Source organism: Acanthochromis polyacanthus, chromosome 23, assembly GCF_021347895.1.
Source record: "Acanthochromis polyacanthus isolate Apoly-LR-REF ecotype Palm Island chromosome 23, KAUST_Apoly_ChrSc, whole genome shotgun sequence".
NCBI lineage: Eukaryota > Metazoa > Chordata > Actinopteri > Pomacentridae > Acanthochromis > Acanthochromis polyacanthus.
This window is the reverse complement of record NC_067135.1, coordinates 13,721,716-13,742,468: the sequence shown is the minus strand read 5'-3', so window position 1 is coordinate 13,742,468 and position 20,753 is coordinate 13,721,716. Positions and strand designations below refer to the sequence as shown.

Sequence of the window (20,753 nt, the reverse complement as noted above, 5' to 3'; positions counted from 1 at the left end):
GGATATGGTTATTGTCCAAGAGAATGGGGGAGCAGAGAGGGGAGAGGGGCAGAGTTGAGTCGCCTCACAGCCTGTGGATACAGACTGTTGGCCAGTCTTGCAGTTTTGGCCTGTATGGACCTGTACCTTCTCCCTGAAGGCAGCAGGTGGAAAAGGTGGTGAGCAGGATGGTGCTGGTCCCGCATGATGTTGCGCACTCTCCTCAAGCAGCGGGCAGAGAAGATGGTGCTGATCTCAGGGAGAGTAGTTCCAATGATTCTCTCCGCAGCATTCACCAAACGCTGGAGAGAGAGCTCAAGTAGTCCAGCTCCTCTGGGATGACACATTTGTGTGTACAATTGTAAGGTTTGCTGTGTCTCCCAGCACAGTCTCAAGAACATGAATAAGATAGACAAGAGGAGCTGGACAGGGCCGTTGATGAGCAACAACTAATCAGCAGGACAAATATGTTTCTTTGTGTGAGGAAGAACAGGAGGAGCACTGCTGGAGCCCTACAAAATGACCTCCAGAGGGCTACTCATGTTTGTTTTTGAACAAACCGTCAGACTCCATGAGGGCCCTGACATCTTCTAGTGAGACCTCATAGCTCAGCAGCGTACAGCTTGATAAGCATTTGCCAGAGAACACCAAAATAGGCAGGTTTGCTGCCCTGTTGTGTTAACAGATGAGAGCAGGTTCAAACTGAGTGCATGTGACAGACATGAGGAGTCTGGAGACGACCTGGTCAGCATAATGCTGCGTTACTGGTTTGTTGGTGGGTCAGTGATGGTGTGGGCAGGCATATCCTTGGAGGGTTGCTCAAACCTCCATGTGCTAACCATTGATACCCTCACTGCTGTTTGATACTGAGATGAAGTCCTGAGAGTCATTGTTAGTCTTTATGCTGGGTTAGTGGGCCCTGAGTTCCCACAGGCTGCCCAGGAGCTCATTGATGCCCTGATCCAGGTCTGGGAAGAGATCCCACCGTCTCCTTATGACCATGCCCAGACATTTAGATGCATGCAGGCATGTGGGATCTATAGAGAGTCACATTAGAAGGTGTTGTGATTAAAGTCACACTAGTTGGAACAGTCTGTTATTTAATTTTTTCACTTAGATTTTTGGAGTGATTTTGAATCAACTCCTCAGTGCGTTAATATTCTTTTTCACTGACTGTTTTTACATCATTTTATTGTCAATGAATTACATGAGGTACATACACTGCTCAAAAAAATTAAAGGAACACTTTTCAAACTAAGTATTCCTTCAAATCAGTGAAACATGTGGGATACTTATCTGGTCAAGTAAGTAACTGAGGGGCTTTTTAGTCAGTTTCAGCTGCTTTGGTGTTCATAAAATTAACAACAGATGCACTAGAGGGGTAACAATGAGACAACCCCCAAAACAGGAATGAGTTTACAGGTGAAGGCCACTGACATTTTTTTCCTTCCTAATATTTTCTGACTGTTTTTCACTAGTTTTGCATTTGGCTAGGCTCAGATTCACTTCTGGTAGCATGAGGCGATACCTGGACCCTACAGAGGTTCCACAGACAGTCCAACTCCTCCAGGATGGCACATCAATGCGTGCCATTGACAGAAGGTTTGCTGTGTCTCCCAGCACATTCTCAAGCGCATGGAGGAGATTCCAGGACAGGCAGTTAGTCTAAGAGAGCTGGACAGGACCGTAGAAGGTTCTCAACCCACCAGCAGGACAGGTATCTGCTCCTTTGTGCAAGGAGGAACAGGATGAGCACTGCAATAGCTCTACAAAATGACCTCCAGCAGACCACTGGTGTGAATGTCTCTGATCAAACAATCAGAAAGAGTTGTAATGAGAGTGGTCTGAGGGCCCAGTGTCCTCTAGTGCCCGCTGTGCTCACTGACTGGCACCGTGGAGCTCGGCTGGCATTTGCCAAAGAACACAGGAATTTGCAGATCCACCACTGGTGCCCTGTGCTTTTCACAGATGAGAACAGGTTCACCCTGAGCGCATGTGACAGACATGAAAGGGTCTGGAGAAGCTGTGGAGAATGTTATGCTGCCTGTAACATTGTTCAGCATGACTGGTTTGGTGGTGGGTCAGTGATGGTGTGGGGAGGCATATCCATGGAGGGACACACAGACCTCTACAGGCTGGACAATGGCATTCTGACTGCCATTAGGTATCAGGATGAAATGCTTTGACCCATTGTCAGACCCTACATTGGTGCAGTGGTCCTGGATTCCTTCTGGTGCACGACAATGCCCAGTCTTATGTGGTAAGAGAACTCATGCAGTTCCTGGAGGATGAAGGAACTGATACCATTAGCTGGCCCCCACGCTCACCTGACCTGAATCCAATAGAACACCTTTGGAACATTATGTTTTGTTTCATCCGACAACATCAGGTTGCTCCTCAGACTGTCCAGGAGCTCAGCGATGCCCTGGTCCAGTTCTGGGAGGAGATACCCCAGGACACCATCTGTCATCTCATTCAGAGCTTGTCCCGGCATCGTCAGTCATGCATACAAGCACATGGAGGCCATACAAACTACTGAATACCATTTTGAGTTGCTGCCAAGGAATTTCAGCCAGATGGACCAGCCTGCCACATCAGTTTTTCACTTTGATTTTGGGGTGTCTTGAATTTAGCCCTCCTGGGGGGTTGATAATTTTCATTCCCATCAAACAATGTGGCACTTTTCATTCCTAACACATTATCCAGTCAATGCTAATATCCAGTTTGTTTTTTCCCCGTATTAAAATATGATGTATTTTCAAAGTGTTCCTTTAATTTTTTTGAGCAGTGTATAAATGCTCGACTTAAATATTTAGTTCAAGATCCGACATGTTATTTAATTGTTCCCTTAATTCCTTTTAGCAGTTTAAAATAACAAAAACATGATTGAACTTTGCACATGAAAAATTTCACTGCATGTACTTAATTTTGTTTGCTTTTTCTTACAGCTAAACCCAGGGCCACACTGACAGCAGACACAACAACCATACCAGTAGGAGGCAGTGTGACACTGACCTGCTCTGTGCAGAACTCTGTTGGATGGAAATATGACTGGGTCAGACGTACTGAGGGAACCTCTGCAGTTCGGGTGGATCCAGTTAGAACAAATGATGAACAAAACAGAGTTATCAGTGTATCACAAGGAGGAATCTACCGGTGTTTGGGAAAAAGAGGAAAACCAGTTTACTCCACTTATCCAAGTAATGACATTACCATTGAGATAACCTGTGAGTTCAGTCATTATGATAAAAAAAAAAAAGATGTACATTTTGATGGTGACTGTTAAAACTGTGGTGAAACTGAAAATTTCTCTTCTGATATTGTGTTTTTCATTTTCCTAACTGCTGTTTCTGAAAACAGTTTCCAGTGAGGCTGTTCTAAGACGACAACCAGACTGGACTCAGATGTTCAGAGGTGAAAGAATCACTCTGACATGTGAGGTCCATGGAGGTGAAAACACCAAGTGGGTGTATGACTGGAGAGGACCTGGGACATATGTACGCTGGAAAGATGAGAACTACCTAAAATTTAGTGTTTCAGAGTCCAGGAGTGGAGACTACATGTGTAGGGGTAGACTCAGAGATGACTCCTATTCTTCAACTGAGTGGAGTAAAGCCGTCACTTTGTCAGTATCAGGTAAGTCATGTTTGTTGTTTGTTCTGTCAAAGTTCACAGCACAATTGTTGCACAAAGCAAATACTTTGCATCTCATTATTTTGTCCTTGGATGGTCAGGAGTTGAAGTTTGGACAGAAAACAGCCACTGTGTTTATTCACTATGAAGTTAATACCAAAAATAACATGTATGATCTCTGCCTTCTACCTTTTACCATGATTACATGTACGGCCCACACAGAACCACTGAGATTAATAACATACTGCTGAAGAGAACAACAATAAAACATTTATTGCTGAAGTGAACCATAGCAGTTTTTTAGAACTGTTTCAGAGTTTAATGAGTTAGCTGATGTTATCCTAAAGTGGACCAATGTAAGTTTAAAATAAAAAGCGATCATAATTTCAGTCTGGAGTTTTCACACTATGTTGAATGTTATCCTGTTTATCATTGGTTTTTTTGTCCTCAGTTCCCCTACCTTTAAAATAGCAGTCAGGTTGACTTAAATTTCTGTCCAATTAGGTCTGAATGTGTTTTGTGACTGGGTGATGGAGTAAGATGCTTACAGGTACTTTTAAAAGCATGTTGTACTGCATATAACTGATTCATTAATGTGGACAGTGATTAGATAAATAAATTACAGGCCAAACATGAATGAGACAGAATTATTTACTGAACAAAGTTGATGCTGACTCAGTGCTCTGCCAGAGCTCAGTTAAAGTCTCAAGTCTACTGGAGTGCAGAATAAAGGAAAGCGCTGGTTTAAAAATAGTCGGAAATGTGATGGAGTAGAGTAAAAACACAGGCAGGGATGAGATAAAAGAGAGAGTACTGTTGGAAGATAGACTATATGAAAGTAAATGTCAGCAGAATTAACACACCAGGACACTGTGTGGTCAAAGCAGATGGTTGTAACTATGCTGTTGGTGTTTGGTCTTCTTGTGTGTTAGCTTTAAACTGAAGAGGAGGAAGTTCAGAGTCCTGTACTATGAAGCAGGATTTGAGATTACTGACTTAATTTCAAGTTGAATTTGACGATGGTGGCTCACTTCTTACTGGTGTACGTCTCCATGGTAACTAATGCGGAACACCTGACCTGCTCCAGAGCGGCTTGTGTTGGAGAGAACAGGTCAGCACAAAGAGGGGAACAGAAGAGTTTTAGAGCTGTGAGCCATTTCAGACCTGTCAGTTCTTTAAGCCTTTGTCATGCAATGTAATCCTGAAACAGACACTAGTTCAACACTTAAAAGAGCCTACTCATTATTTAAATTCATTCTATATTTGTTCTTTACTTGCTATCATTTAACATCACCAAACAGCTGAAAGAAAAAGACTAAAAGTGTCCCACAGGTCATAAGAATGAGACATTAGTTTAATGATTTCATCTTCCATATCAACATGAAAAGAACTTTAATTTTAGTACATGATTATTTAATCATTAAATAATTTGTCTTCCATAGTATTAGAGGACAGTGTTTGTAATTTCATTATAAAATCTTGTGACACATCATTAAACCTGCATCTAAGCAACTTACTGACACAGATAGGCATATTATTTACACATTGACAGTCTGTAGTTTTGTCGCATCTTTCTCTCCTGTTATTGGTTTTAGCAGCTGTGCTGTTTTTAGCTTGTATGTTATTTTCCTCTTATTGGTTTAGGATTACGGATTGTTCTTCTGAGAAATACATCAAGTTCTGTTTTTCTGTTCATTTTTGTTTACTTGCTCTGAGATTGTACGATGCCAGGATTGCAGCTAAAAAAATAAGACTAAAACTATTTGACATGCCAGAATACATCTCAGCAGCACATTCATTTTACAGAATATAGAGTTTTAATAACAGTCAGATAAACTTTTGTCCTAATAATCTGGTGATGATATTGAGAAGCCTGTTAGTGACACATTCACATGGTCTGCAGTTATTGTTAGGATCTATAATCCCACTTAATGTTTTTCAAGCTCTTGAAATAATTCATGCAACTACATTTACTTGTTTTGTCTTCAAAATGAACATAGAATTGAATGTAGTTTTTGTGAATTCACTTGTTTGGGAAAATGAAACATTTGCTGTATAGAGATTTACAACAGAAAGTAATCTGACCTTTAAATAGATCGGAAACAACTGAGTGGGGTTCATTATGTTGTTGTTGTAATTGTGACTCTGCAACCTAACTGACCTCAGATATATAGAGGTCAGTTAGACCTCGGTCTGATAAACAACTCTGAAATGTGAGATCCATGGAAGACACATTGAGTGGGAATATGAATGGAAATCTACCAGTTCAATCAAACCTCCAAATCAGAATGAATTCAGCATTTATGCTCCTTTTTCACTCCACAATCGAGAGTATCAGTGTAAAGGCATCATGAAAACTACAAAAAAAAAAATTTCAACACACTGGAGTGATCCCTTCAGTTTGTTGGTGTTGGACAATAAATCACATCATAATTCACCAGTTACACACGTGGACAAAATTGTTGGTACCCCTCAGTTAAAGAAGGAAAAACCCACAATTCTCACTGAAATCACTTGAAACTCACAAAAGTAACAATAAATAAAAATTTATTGAAAATTAAATAATCAAAATCAGCCATCACTTTTGAATTGTTGATTAACATAATTATTTAAAAAAACAAACTAATGAAATAGGGCTGGACAAAAATGATGGTACCCATAACTTAATATTTTGTTGCACAACCTTTTGAGGCAATCACTGCAATTAAACGATTTCTGTATTTGTCAATGAGCGTTCTGCAGCTGTCAACAGGTATTTTGGCCCACTCCTCATGAGCAAACAGCTCCAGTTGTCTCAGGTTTGATGGGTGTCTTCTCCAAATGGCATGTTTCAGCTCCTTCCACATATGTTCAATGGGATTCAGATCTGGGCTCATAGAAGGCCACTTTAGAATAGTCCAACGCTTTTCTCTCAGCCATTCTTGGCTGTTTTTGGCTGTGTGTTTTGGATCGTTGTCCTGTTGGAAGACCCATGACCTGCGACTGAGACCAAGCTTTCTGACACTCGGCAGCACATTTCTCTCCAGAATGCCTTGATAGTCTTCAGATTTCATCGTACCTTGCACACTTTCAAGACACCCTGTGCCAGATGCAGCAAAGCAGCCCCAAAACATTACTGAGCCTCCTCCATGTTTCACCGTAGGGACAGTGTTCTTTTCTTCGTATGCTTGGTTTTTGAGTCTATGAACATAGAGTTGATGTGCCTTACCAAAAAGCTCCAGTTTGGTCTCATCTGTCCAAAGGACATTCTCCCAGAAGCTTTGTGGCTTGTCAGCATGCATTTTTGCAAATTCCAGTCTGGCTTTTTTATGAGTTTTTTTCAGCAGTGGTGTCCTCCTTGGTCGTCTCCCATGAAGTCCACTTTGGCTCAAACAACGACGAATGGTGCGATCTGACACTGATGTACCTTGGCCTTGGAGTTCACCTTTAATTTCTTTGGAGGTTGCTCTGGGCTCTTTGGATACAATTCCAACGATCCGTCTCTTCAATTTGTCATCAATTTTCCTCTTGCGGCCACGTCCAGGGAGGTTGGCTACTGTCCCGTGGGTCTTGAACTTCTGAATAATATGAGCCACTGTTGTCACAGGAACTTCAAGCTGTTTAGAGATGGTCTTATAGCCTTTACCTTTAAGATGTTTGTCTATAATTTTTTTTTCGGATGTCCTGGGACAATTCTCTCCTTCGCTTTCTGTTGTCCATGTTCAGTGTGGTACACACCTTTTCACCAAACAGCAGGGTGACTACTTGTCTCCCTTTAAATAGGCAGACTGACTGATTATGAGTTTGGAAACACCTGTGATGTCAATTAAATGACACACCTGAGTTAATCATGTCACTCTGGTCAAATAGTTTTCAATCTTTTATAGAGGTACCATCATTTTTGTCCAGGCCTGTTTCATTAGTTTGTTTTTTTAAATAATTGTGTTAATCAACAATTCAAAAGTAATGGCAGTTTTTGATTATTTAATTTTCAATAAATTTTTATTTATTGTTACTTTTGTGAGTTTCAAGTGATTTCAGTGAGAATTGTGGGTTTTTCCTTCTTTAACTGAGGGGTACCAACAATTTTGTCCACGTGTGTATGACTGTTCAGCTAAAACTGTCAAAAGATGTTTTGTATTTAATACCACTAAATATTTGTTGCATATTTTTAGACATAGCAGGCTGACACACAGAAATAAGGCCAATATACAGGATCCAACTGTTACATGTAATCAACCAACAACACACAGTAACATGTTTTAAGTGGAGTAAAATCTCTTTCCAACAGATAAACCCAAAGCTGTCCTCACTGTGTCTCCATCATGGCTGAGTCCTGGAGCTTCAGTAACTCTGAGCTGTGAGTTTAAACATCCGTCTGCAGGATGGAGGTTCTACTGGTATCAGGCTGTTCCTGATCTATCAGGAACCTCCTACAGTTATGAGCTGCTGCCTGGTAGCATCAACGGGACTGAACAAGATTCCTTCATTATTCATGGACAGACACAGACAGCAGGATTTACATGTAGAGCTGGAAGAGGAGACCCAGAGTATTACACTGATTACAGTGAACCTAAGTTTGTCTGGTCTGGAGGTCAGTTTATTTGTTTGTTTATTGCATTCTTTCTCTTTTTGTTCAGTTTGGTCTTCGTAGCCTCTTCAAGAGAAACAAATCTTAGAACTCAACAGTATTTAACATTTAATTGTTTGTATGCATTTAAATTTCCACAATGAAAGAAATGTATTGATTATTGTGACCCAAGGAACTTCTAAATTTTAGTTATTGGGGTTTTAATGTTGTTTTTGAAACAGATATTGTCATATATAGTGTTGTATTGCTTTTCATTTAATTGTAAAATAGTTGTGTAGAATTTAAGCAAATTTACTATTCTGAAGGAAAACAATTTTTTCCTTTGTGTCTTAATGTCACTGAGCTGGATTTGTCCTAAAGTTTGATCCTTTTTCATGCTCTGTTTTTCAGATCTTCATTCAGCAGCGTCTCTTACAGTGAATCCTGACACAGTGCAGCACTTTGTCTCTAAATCTGTTTCACTGAGCTGTGAGGGAAACTCCACTAAATGGAGAGTGAGCAGATTTACTGATGATGGCTTCCTGCTCCACTGTTCTGTCTGTGGAACAATGAGTGGATCAACATGTAATGTTAATAGGATACATTACGGTACTGTAGTGTACTGGTGTGAGTCTGGATCAACATTCAGCAATGCAGTCAACATCACTGGACAGTGTAAGTCACAATATGTTCTGTATCTATTATTTCAATGTTCCAGTTTGCAGCATGGGAATTTGAAATTGTGAAATAATCATTCTTTGTCCTGGGGATTCAATGGTGGTCTGTACAGTAATTATGTCAGTTTGCAAAATAAAATGTGCTTGGTTTATTCCATCTGAAATCATTAGAGGTCTTTGGTTCAACCATCTTTTATTTGTTTGAAACTTTTTTTATCATAAAATCTGGATTTTTAAAATGGTGTCTGAAAGATAAATGTATATGTGTAGCTATATGTAAGATAAGACTGAAAACCTGTGAGATGTTTCCTAATAATTGTCCATCAGATGACACCAGCTGACCACTAAATGAATCTTCATGTTTGTATTCCAGATGATGATGGTGTTATCCTGGTGAGCCCTGTCCATCCTGTGACTGAGGGAGATTCTGTTACTCTTGGCTGCAGGTTGAAGACACACAATGTTCTTTCTAATGTGTTTTTCTATAAAGACGACAAACTCATCCAAAGTGATTCCAGAGGAGAGATGAACATCTCTGCAGTGTCAAAGTCAGATGAAGGTTTCTACAAGTGTCAATATTCAGGAAAAGAATCAGCACAGAGTTGGATGGCAGTGAAAAGTGTGTAAACCTTTGCATTTTTATTGTTTTTATTTTTAGCAGCAGCAGTCTTTTGAAACTGTATAAATTATGTTGGTGATGCTGCACATTATATATTTTGTCTCATTTCAGAGTCCAGTTCTGAAAACTCTTCATTTCCTGCTCTGCTGATCACTGGGCTGGTTTGTGGAGTTTTACTGATTCTGATCCTGCTGCCTCTCCTGGTGTTCTGCTGCAGAAAGATTAAGGGTGAGATGTTTTCCATCCAATAATGTACCAAAAATCACAGATAAATTCTAATGACATGACAAGGGAAGAAGAACTTGGATACTAAACAGTGTAATATTTGTTGTCTTTTTTTACAGATCCACATTCTGACAGGTTGGTCAAACACTCTAGTGTCATTTTGAGCATTATAACAATACTTTCCATGTGTCTTATTCATTTCCTTCATGCACCAGGCTCTCTCAGTCTCTGTACGTCAATCAAAGCTCTGCTGTGCATCAACCAGAGAGCCAGAATGAAACTCAGGTTTACTCCTCTCTCCTCTATGGTCAGCCTTTCCTATTATTGTTCTCACTATTATTTCTGTTACCCAGTTTGATTCTTTTCTTTTATCAAACCAAAAGCTCTTGGGACTAATTTGACATTGATTTTCTCTGACCTGTAGGTGATGCTGCTGTCTATGAATCAATCAGAGGCTCTGGAAACACTGACAGTGGTACAGTATAACCTTTGATTAATGTGGAGTTATGATAGATTATATTAAAAGTGACTAATCTAAATTCATTCAATGTTATTATTTCAGGTGGAGCAGCCAGTGAATATATTAATGCCACATCTTCCCACCAGCCTGAAGGTTGTGAAGGTCAGTGAGTGCACAAAGCATCAAACATAGTAATTTAGTAACTGTTATTTCAACTATCACTGTGTAAATATAAATAGGTTTGTGTGTATGTGAGACAAAGGACAGTCAAGAATCTTTATTCTAGCATTGCTCAAAGAATGAACTGCTATAAATGACTGCACAATTCAAAACAGAGCCCACCACAAAAGGTTTCACCCCTAAGACGGGCAGTTTGGCTGTTTTTAGATAAAGAAGGTGTAGAATTCCACTCATTCTCTTGCTGCTGTAGCAAAATGATAAATTAGCGCCCATCTCACAGTTTAGAAGATTTCAAATCCGAGAAAGAAAAAGATGATGGTAACTCAAGTTTAACTGTAGAATTCTCTCACAAATTCTGTACTGCTTGATAATATTTTGTCAAAAAAAATCAAATACGGCAGAAGGTGAGATTATTCTTACATCTTCACTGTAAACGCACTGGTTCGAGGCTTTAAAGGACCATGCTTCATACGGACATCTTTAAAAGATGTTTTAATCTCTCCTTCTTCCTCGGACATCGTGAAAACTACAAACACAAAACACAATATAACTCAAATGCTCTTCTCTAAGTCATAATAATATAAATGATACACAATAGTAAGGTGAATTCAATTACCGTGTGCGCTTGTCAAAGCATATGCACATTTTTGGGCTGCATGTCCACGTGTCTTCTCTCAACTTTTCCTCTCTGAACACCCACAATGCACAGGGGATTGCGCCTTGACTTTATATCCGGTCATGTGACATAAACTATGACCTCGCATCCTCTAAATTTTAACTTTTATGGTGGCACATTTTACCACTATTTATGCTTTTTAATCACATTTTTATACTCTGAACAACATTTTTAATATAAACTAGTTTAAAAACAATACATTTATGAACTCATTTACATGAATTTGTCTCTGAGACAGTTACATTCACCACTATTATGTCTTTGATTTTCCATTTCTGAGTTGTTTTTGTTGTGATTTGTTTCAGATCCCTAAAAAGAAATGCATCATCAACAAAACAAGAGACTCATGGACAACAACATAAAAAAAACAGTGCTCAAGTTCAAACATGTCTAACAATTTTCCTCCAACTTCTGCCATCCCAACATCAAACAGTATTTTGTTCAGTTTTGTTTTGGATCATGTTAAAGAATTCTGATCTGTGTTTAGCTGTGACATAAATAGCAACAGTGCTAATCCTGCTTTTATCCTTATCCTTGTTCTGTACATGTAGTTGTAATCTTGTTGTCATGTAAAGGTTAGAAGGTGTAGGACCATAGAAGTGTTTTTCATGTCAGTAATGATGTTAAGCAGGTTGGTTTGTTGTCACCAGGTTTATTAAACATGTGTGAATTTCTTGTTCACACAGTTAAATATTTGTGACAAACCTGTTTACGTTAACCTTATTATTCCTGCTCTCACTGTTATTGGGTAAATGTTTGTTATGTAGCATCATGTTAAGAGATTTTATGAACAAAATTAAGAACGTTATCACCAGTGTCAATTTCATAGATTGGTACTTGTTTAAGTGAGAAGCGACATGTGTTTGTTGCTCAGTGACAAGTTGTATTAATACAATGTCTTTTTTTACACTGTATGTGCAGCCTTTTTATTTTATTTTATCTAAGTATTTTTCTGCTTAATATTAAATAAATAATCAAGTGACTTGACCACAATGGATGTATTTTTTCTAGTTGGAATGCTGAACAGCCCACCTTTCTTAGAACACGTTTGTATTCATTTCTCCTGGAACAAAACATGTTTTTATAGTTGCAGCGTCACAACACACAGTCTTTGGTCACTATCAGTTCCTTTGAGTCCTTTAGCTGATCTTCATCCCTCTGGACACCCTGGTCAAAATGTCTGCTACAGAGAAAACAACCTTGTGCTTTTAGAAACTGAATTAGAATCCTTCCCATCATGTTGTGGCTCATGGATGTGTTTTGAAGTCATTTTCTGCTGCTCTGTAATTTAGTCTAATTGACAAATGCAGATCACAGGAACACCAGAATGACAAAAAGTTTGTCTATTTTGTCATTTAATAGATGATGTGTTTCAGGGGCGATTCTAGGATCAGAGGTTTAGGCCCAGATAGCAAACTATGGGTGAATCAATGTTGAATCTATGTTGAGACTTAACGTTGAAATTATACAGAAAGCGCAAGGTTGATAAAATGTTGAGTCAACGTTTGCTTACATAGATTACATGTTTGCAAACATAGATTCAACATTAATTAAACATTGACCTGTCAAACATTTTAATTAAACCAAAATACAATGTAGATTCAATGGTATCTTTTAAACACAAACTTCAATGTTGACAAAATGTTGTTGAATTAACGTTGATCCAACCATCAGTCTTCAACCGTAACCACAATTCAACCTTCTTAACCCTAATTCAACATTGATTTAACATCTTTTGCTATCTGGGTAAAGTGGGATTTATGGTTGAAAAGTACGGAAGCCCTAAGCGGACATGGCAAATTTATTTTTTTGCCACCCGTTTTCTCGAGATCACGAGATTTTTTTTTTCGTGATCTCGAGAAAACAGTCTGTTTTCTCGAGATCACAAATTAATTTTGCAGTGGACGTTGAGCTGACCTCTGCGTGGCGTGTGGGTGTATGCACAGGGTAAGATGCACACTCTTTACAGAACTTTACAGGAACAGATCACCCCTAATTATTATTCATATTCATAATTATAAGACTGTTGCTCCGGTGCTTCTTGGTACGTGCAGACGAACTGTGGCATGTGAGGCGTGCAGGGCTGTTCGCTGACCCTCAAAACGCTGAACCGGTTGAAAATTAGCCAAAATTGTGCATGGAATGCAGGGTGGGATGTGTGTCGACTGTTTCGCGTAGTTGTAACTGCTTTTTCCCTTCATGTTCTCCTTAATTGGTTTAGTTTTGTATTTCATCTGCTGCCTTGATCTTTGCTAACGGAACTTCGTGTTTAGCTCATTGATATATGGGGAGATGATCCCCATGCTGTGCCTTGGTCCCTCATATCATCCGTGGGACACCAAGAGATGTACTTACAGCGGTCACTGTTAAGGATCACTTTTGGATTAATGGATGGATGTTGTTTGGCCCACAGCTCTGGCAGATGGACACATCTGGGTGATCCCAACTTCCTGTGACAGCTGAGGCTCAGATGCTTGACCAAGTCTCCTGCCAAGGTAAAGCCCTGCATCATGACAACCATACACATCCTGTAGTATTTTAATGGATAATGTGAATGGATGGATGGGTGCATAAATAGATAGATGCATAACAAATATTGTAGATAGATAGATAGATAGATAGATAGATAGATAGATAGATAGATAGATAGATAGATAGATAGATAGATAGATAGATAGATAGATAGTCATAGATATATTAATAAAGATGAACTTGATAAAGGTATAGCTGATGTCAGTTTTGGTGATGGTCACAGCTGCTTTGTACAGCTACTTCAGACAGAGAAACAGTCATACTGGTTAAATTATATTTCATTGGCTCAAGTACAATAGGCTGAAGCAGTGAAAAGGGAAGGAGGTTAGCATAAACTAGAATAAGGCTCCTTCTTCAAAGTGTGAAATAAATAAGATAATCTGTCATCAACTGTTCATCCTTCCATTTATTCCCCTAACAGTGCTTTGTGTTGTCTTTGTCATATTTACTGAACATTATGCTTAGTGGTACAGTGCAGTGCATTACAATTGTCAGCTAAAAGCAGAGGCTATTGAATAAACTGCCGTGGCTATTAGTTACACAATGACAAACCTTTTGTATTGCTGGTTAATGAAGGGCTAGCAATTAAAATGTGAAAAAAATGTTTATAACTGCTATCAAGTGTGATTATTTTAACTTGCTTTTTGAATTCTACAGATGGACCAATTTCTGTCAGCCTTGAGGGAAAGGGGGGTTCCCGAGGAGAACCTATCACAAATGGAAGAGGACAAGGTAAAGAACAAAATATTAGTATTCAAATACATAGCATGCTGATGCTGACAAAACATAATTGAAACATGATTAGATATTTTTGGTCCAGTTCGGTAGTTGTAAGTGAATACATTGAATACATGAAGAATAGATAGATGAAGAATAGATATTCATTGGATAGATATTCAGGAAATGAGGAAAATTTTCTGTGCATGGCAGATGTCGATAGTGTAATGTCTTGCAGTTATATGGACAAATACTTGTTTTATGCACCCCCAAAGGTTGTTTTAGAAACCCTTTTTTGGTGAATATTGACATTATATGACATATCTTCCTTTGTTTGTTTTTTAGATTGATCAAGATGTTGTGAAGCTCCTTGATGAGCAAAAGCTCTCTATGTATATTCCTCAATATGGAGACCGTGTTTTTGCTCAAAACTGGAAGGAGTTATCTTCAAGAGAAATGGAGGATACAGAGCAAAGGAAAACAGCATTAATAAATCGCCTAAGAGAGAAGATGAAGCTTCCATCCACCTCATCAGTCACTGCAACCACCAGCATTCAATCAAGGCTTGCACTTCGTGGAAATAAAAATGCTGAAAAAAAGACAAGGAAAGTGGAACTCGGCTGGATGAACTATCAAGACTCTATGTATAAACAAGTAAGAAGGGCTACTGGGGGTGGAACAAGAGAAATTATTGTAAAGAAAGATGAGACGGTATCCAGCATTCTGGAAAGAGGAAAAACACTTTTTTTCCCTGGCGGCACATCAGTGCAAGGCAAATTAGAGGACTTTGAGTGCATGCTTTCTGTCACTGTTTCTGGGGAACCCCTTGATGGTAGTGTCACAGTCAGAAGTTTGTATGAGCAAACTAATCACAAGGTCCTTAGAGTATACCTCTGCACAAAGGGAATACAGTATAGTAATCCCGAGCCTGGTGATGCATTAGCAGACATGCCCCATTCATCTGACACATACAATGCACCTGCTCCAGCTACACATTCATTTCCATCTTCATCCAGCCCACCACTGGTCTCTCTTAGTCCTGTCAAAAGACGCCGGTCTTGCAGAAGGCCTCTCTCTTCAAGCAGTCCCAATAGTACCTCAACACTCCAGTCTGCTCTAGTTTCTCAAACATCAGACCAGCCTCTCACAGATACATCAGTTGATGATGAAGTTATTATTGGACATCAAACAAACATGTGTTTTGACTGTGTTGATGGTCTTGCTGAGACAGTTATATACTCACCTCTACAAGGAGATCAACTAGCGATGTTTGTGGAGGAAACAATAAGCCTAGATTCACCCAGCTCGGCAACCAGCGAAGAAGTAAGTGGGACATTTCACACTGTGGATTCAGAACAGGGTTCCACCAGCACAGATTTCTTTGCAAATCCAGAAAATGTTGTTGAGCATCAAATCATTGTGATCCGCAAAGCACAATGTCTTATGGACATGATAACGGCATTTTCAGATTAAAACATTCTGGATGCTAATATTTCAATCAGGCGTGTGCTTGAACGTGGAGAAGTTGAGGTCGGAGTTGGGAGTGGGGTCATCAGGGACTGTCTAACCGATTTCTGGGATATTTTTTATACCACAAAGACCTGTGGAACCAGCTACAAGATCCCAAGTTTGCACCACACATTCAAAGAGAGAGAGTGGACAGCCGTTGCTCGCATCTTGGCCTTTGGATGGCAGCGTTTTCAGTTCTTTCCAGTCCAACTTGCACCTCCATTCCTTACAGAAGCTCTATCACTCCCCTGTTCAGACAGTAATCTACTGGATGCTTTCTTCAACTACATCAGCACAACTGAGAAAGATGTGCTGACTGAGGCACTTGACAACTTTAAAGTGGCGGATATGGATGAACTCCTCAGCATACTGAGCAGTCACAATTGTTCTGTTTTCCCAACTGAAGAAAATCTGCCAAGACTGGTGGAGGAAATAGCCCACAAAGAAATGATACAAGAACCAGCATTTATCATAAAATGTTGGAAGCCAGTTCTTGAATCTATTGGACAAACCATGAGTACCACAGGACTGAAGAAGATTCTCGATGATCTGAAACCAAAAGCAAGAAACATCACCAAATCCATCAAGTTACCAGGACATATGTCAGTGGACGAACAAACTACCTCAAATTATCTCTTGAGATTTGTCAGAGAAAGAGATGAGAAGGAGCTTGGTCTGTTCCTCAGGTACTGTACAGGGTCTGACTTATTTCTGTCTAAGACAATTAAAGTTACATTCACAGCAGATCAGCTTCAGCTCGCAAGAGCACCCTTGGCTCACACCTGTAGTTGTTCTTTGCAACTGGCAACTAACTACAAGGACTATGCAGATTTTAGAATAGAGTTCATATCTGTGTTGCAAAGTGGAGTGTGGGTGATGGATATGGTCTGAAAAAAGTTGTGATAAGGTCTTGAGCCAAGATTTTCTTTACTACTGATTTTATAAAGGGAGCATGCACTGATCTTTACTGCCAAGCAGCAGTAGCAACTAGGTGCCAGTATTCTGTTACAACATTGTCATGAGGACTATTATAAGCTAAGACTAGTTCAATTATTACTGGAGTGGCATAATTCTGATTCTGAATTCTGAGTTTATGATCTGATCGCAATCTGAGTGGTTTTTGTTCCACTGCTTTCATGTAAAGTATAACATTGGGAACATTTAATTGAAATGGCAAATGAACAATCAATTTATCATTTAGTGAAAATGATACCCAGGTTTTCAGCTCTGTCATGTTGCTGAGTGTTTCATAAATGGCTTCTCAAGTTTTGCAAGGAGAAACAGGAAGATGTTGGAGGGATTATGTAAGTTGAACGAGGTCTGAGAAGCCAGAAGATGTATGACTTCATTACACAGTGTGAACTGGCAACCCATTTGGAACCTAATTTGAAAGCAAGAGTCTAGCAAGAGTCGACTATGTACAGGAGACAGGACTGAAGTAACCTGGGTTATGTGTGGGGCTGCATCACTTCATTTTATTGAAGGTATTTCCCATCATAGAGTTGTTTAGATTAAATGACCTCAACACTTGTTAGGCTTTTCTTTACTTGACAGTCTGGTGTGACTGTGTTAACACACAGCACTGTTATAGTTCAGCCTTCAGCCTCCATCTTGACTCTGTTTTTGTCCTGAAGTTAAAATAGCAAATGCCACTGATGAACCCCTGAACTGCCGAGTTATGCAAAGCGCAAAGTTCCACCAAAGGGACAGATGCACTGTGTGTGTGTGTGTGTGTGTGTGTGTGTGTGTGTGTGTGTGTGTGTGTGTGTGTGTGTGTGTGTGTGACTTTGTTTTCTCGAGATCACGAAAAAATATCTTGTGATCTCAAGAAACCGGGTGGCAAAAAAATAAATCTGCCATGTCCGCTTAGGGCTTCCGTAGAAAAGCAAACGTTGACTCAACATTTTATCAACCTTGCACTTTCTGTATAATTTCGACGTTAGGTCTCAACATAGATTCAACATTGATTCACCCATAGTTTGCTATCTGGGGGGGTGCTGAGCACCCAGAGGTGCCCAGCCAGGCAAGATAAATTTCTTTGTTTTGTACGTTTTAATGCAGTTTCACTCCCACATTTGTGAAAGAAAAGCATAACACTTTTTGAAAAGGTCTGCGACTAAACCATCCAATCTGATAAAGTTTATTTAAATGCGGAATCACCGCAAAGGAGGAATGCACTGGAATCTTAAAAGAAACATATCGTAGTCCTAATTTCTGGGAAAAGACGACTCATTTAGATACAGCAGCTCCTCAACATACACATAAACAGCATGTATGTTTCTGGAGTAAACCAGCCCCCTATACCAAGCACCAAAAAAACAAAAACAAAAATGGACCTAGGATTTTTTGACTTTTATTACCTCCGCCAGGAGGATATGTAATCACCGGAGTTTGTTTGTCTGTCTGTCTGTGTGAGTGTCTGTGTGTGTGTGTGTGTGTGTGTGTGTGTGTGTGTGTGTGTCTGTTAACAGCATAACTCAAAAAGTCATGGACGGATTTTCACCAAATTTTTACAGGATGTCCGGAAGAGCACAAGTAAGAATCGATTAGATTTTGGAGGTGATCCGAATCACCATCTGGATCCAGGAATTTTTTGAAGGTCGAAGGACAATTGAGAGATGGCCGCCAGGTGTCAGTCTAAAGGCAAATAACCAAACAATGTGTTTTATATCTGATAACAGATATAAACACTGATACATTGATCCAACTTACAACATTACTCTTGATAGATAGACCATTTGATCTTACACTCTTACCTGAACCTGGCTCTTTTCTTCGAAAAAACAATCTTATGTCCATGATGAGGCTGTCTGTCTACACACACACACACACAATAGGAGTTATAATGTTAATGGGCATCCGGTCAGTTAGCTAGTCAGTAGCACCTTGGCTTTAATATTAATTCATGCACTGACACAACAGCTAGCTTCTCAGTCCAATTCAAACACACACTGACCACCTGTAACGTTTGCTAGCTAGAAAAAACGTAAGCTAACTCCTACCAAACAACATGAACAGTAACCTTTGATTCAATGCAGCAAAAATGAGGACTGGTAATGATAATAATGTGTTGGTATTGAGTGGTAGAAGTTCAAACCAGGTACTCACACCACTACGGCACATTACCTTCTGTGGTGCAGCGCTTAGCTCTGCAGGTAGAGGCTCAGAGCCTGAGTTGGGAAAGTTGAGAAGGATCAAACCATTTTGAGGCAAGATGGGGGAGGGGGTGCTGTATTTTTGTTGTTAAAACATTACGTATCAACCAAGTACTGTATGTTTTTTTTTACACTTTTCTGGTTTGTTAAAAGAAGGACATGCAATACAAAAAATAAAAATAAAAATCTTTTAAATTTTAGGGGTGCTGGGATTCAATTTGGGGGTCCTTCAGCACCCCCAAAAATGGGCCAGAAACGCCTATGATGTGTTTCATTACTGAGCTTATTGGAGACATTTCTACACCAGTTTTAAAGATGTTCTCTCTGTGTCTTATTATGGTTGTACTCAGTGTGAAATAGGATCATCTACATTTTCATCATCTGGAGGAAATGAGGAAGTAGGTGGAGGTTTGTGATCATTGCTGTTTGTCAGAAAGATGATGTAAAAACTAGCAGCTTGATTTGGTTGTTCTTAGTAGAAAGGAGAAGCATTTAGAAACAAAAAATAATTAAATTTTAATGTGTATCTGGACCGTCTTCTTTAAAATTTCAAATGAGATCATTGGTTTTGGTGGAGGATGAGTCTACTGTGTGTGAACACTCAGTGTGACAGAGACTGTGTCTAAATTTATAGTCATACTGTCCACACACAGAGGAAATGATTTCATTCACTCATGCTGACAGGTCCTGAATTGACTTGTTTAGCTCAGACAAATGGTTTCTTTAAGGTTTCATTGCTTCCTGTTTTCCACAGCAAAGGTGTGAAGTAGTTTTCTACACATTAAGTTTTGAAAATCAAACATGGTTTAATAATTTGTTTGATTTTGACATATCAAAGGTTTGTAACAAGGATTTGTTTTTACAAATGAATCCTGTTGTTCAGCTTTTGTTGCAGATAAATACAGTGTAACATCGACTCACTAATCCCAATAAATATCAAGAGTTTACATAAATTGCGATTAAAACAATTATCTGCACAATTTCCTACATGGTCTTTACTTGGATGTGATCTTACAAAATTCCTCAGCATCAGTATTTTAGCAGGAAACTTGTACAAGACTCAAGCGTTTGTGGTTTCTAAGCATGAAGTGAACAACTTTGTGAACAGGGGAAGAGAGGCTATTGTTAGATTTTACAGAACGTATTTGAGCTGATGCTGGTATGAGACGGAACTTGTGCTCACCACATTCTCAGTGTTTTTCAGAAGCAGAGTGACACAGTGTCAGTGCTGGATGTGAGGATGGGACACGCTTTGTTCTCCAGGCTGGGGTTGTTCTGTGAGTACACAAGTGACTCAGTTATACAGGAAACATTCTTGTGTCCAGTTTCTGTGGTGACATGACCAGATTTGTGTTTAGTAAACTGATTCTGATGACGGTGAACTTCTCAGAACAGTTGTGAGAGTCTGTTAATCAGCAGTAATTCTACTAGTTTTTATCCAAGTCGGGCCTCAGCTGCTGGTTTAAGGCTGTAATAATCATCCTGTTTGAATGTTTTACATGAAGAGATATAATTCTAATGTATAATTCAGTTCTAAGGAATCGAACCTTAGATTCCAATTTTTGTTTCTTTAAAAATAATCTTTGCATCTAAAATGATACCAGAACAGAGCTGTTCATTGCTGCAGTGTCAAAGTCAGATGAAGGCTTCTACAAGTGAGTGTTCAGGACAAACATCAGCACAGAGCTGGATGTCAGTAAAATGTAAGTATGATTAAAACTAACTTGTCTGCTCTAACTTTTGCCCTAGAAAAAGGGTGTCACTTACTTCAGTTGATTAGAACGAATAATTGATGGACTCATGAATTCTGTTCTCACTGAGACATTCACAGGAACAGATATT

At 39.3% G+C, this 20,753-nt stretch overlaps 1 protein-coding gene across 1 annotated transcript in view; it reads left to right on the top strand.

The window, feature by feature from the left end:
* Positions 1 to 20,753, top strand: part of LOC110971739 (uncharacterized) — a 157,503-nt gene that overhangs the window by 68,498 nt on the left and 68,252 nt on the right. Inside the window, exon 23 of the mRNA XM_051944223.1 lies at positions 3,394 to 3,615. Within this exon, the coding sequence (XP_051800183.1) occupies positions 3,394 to 3,615 (222 nt within the window). The remainder of the gene's footprint in view (positions 1 to 3,393; positions 3,616 to 20,753) is intronic.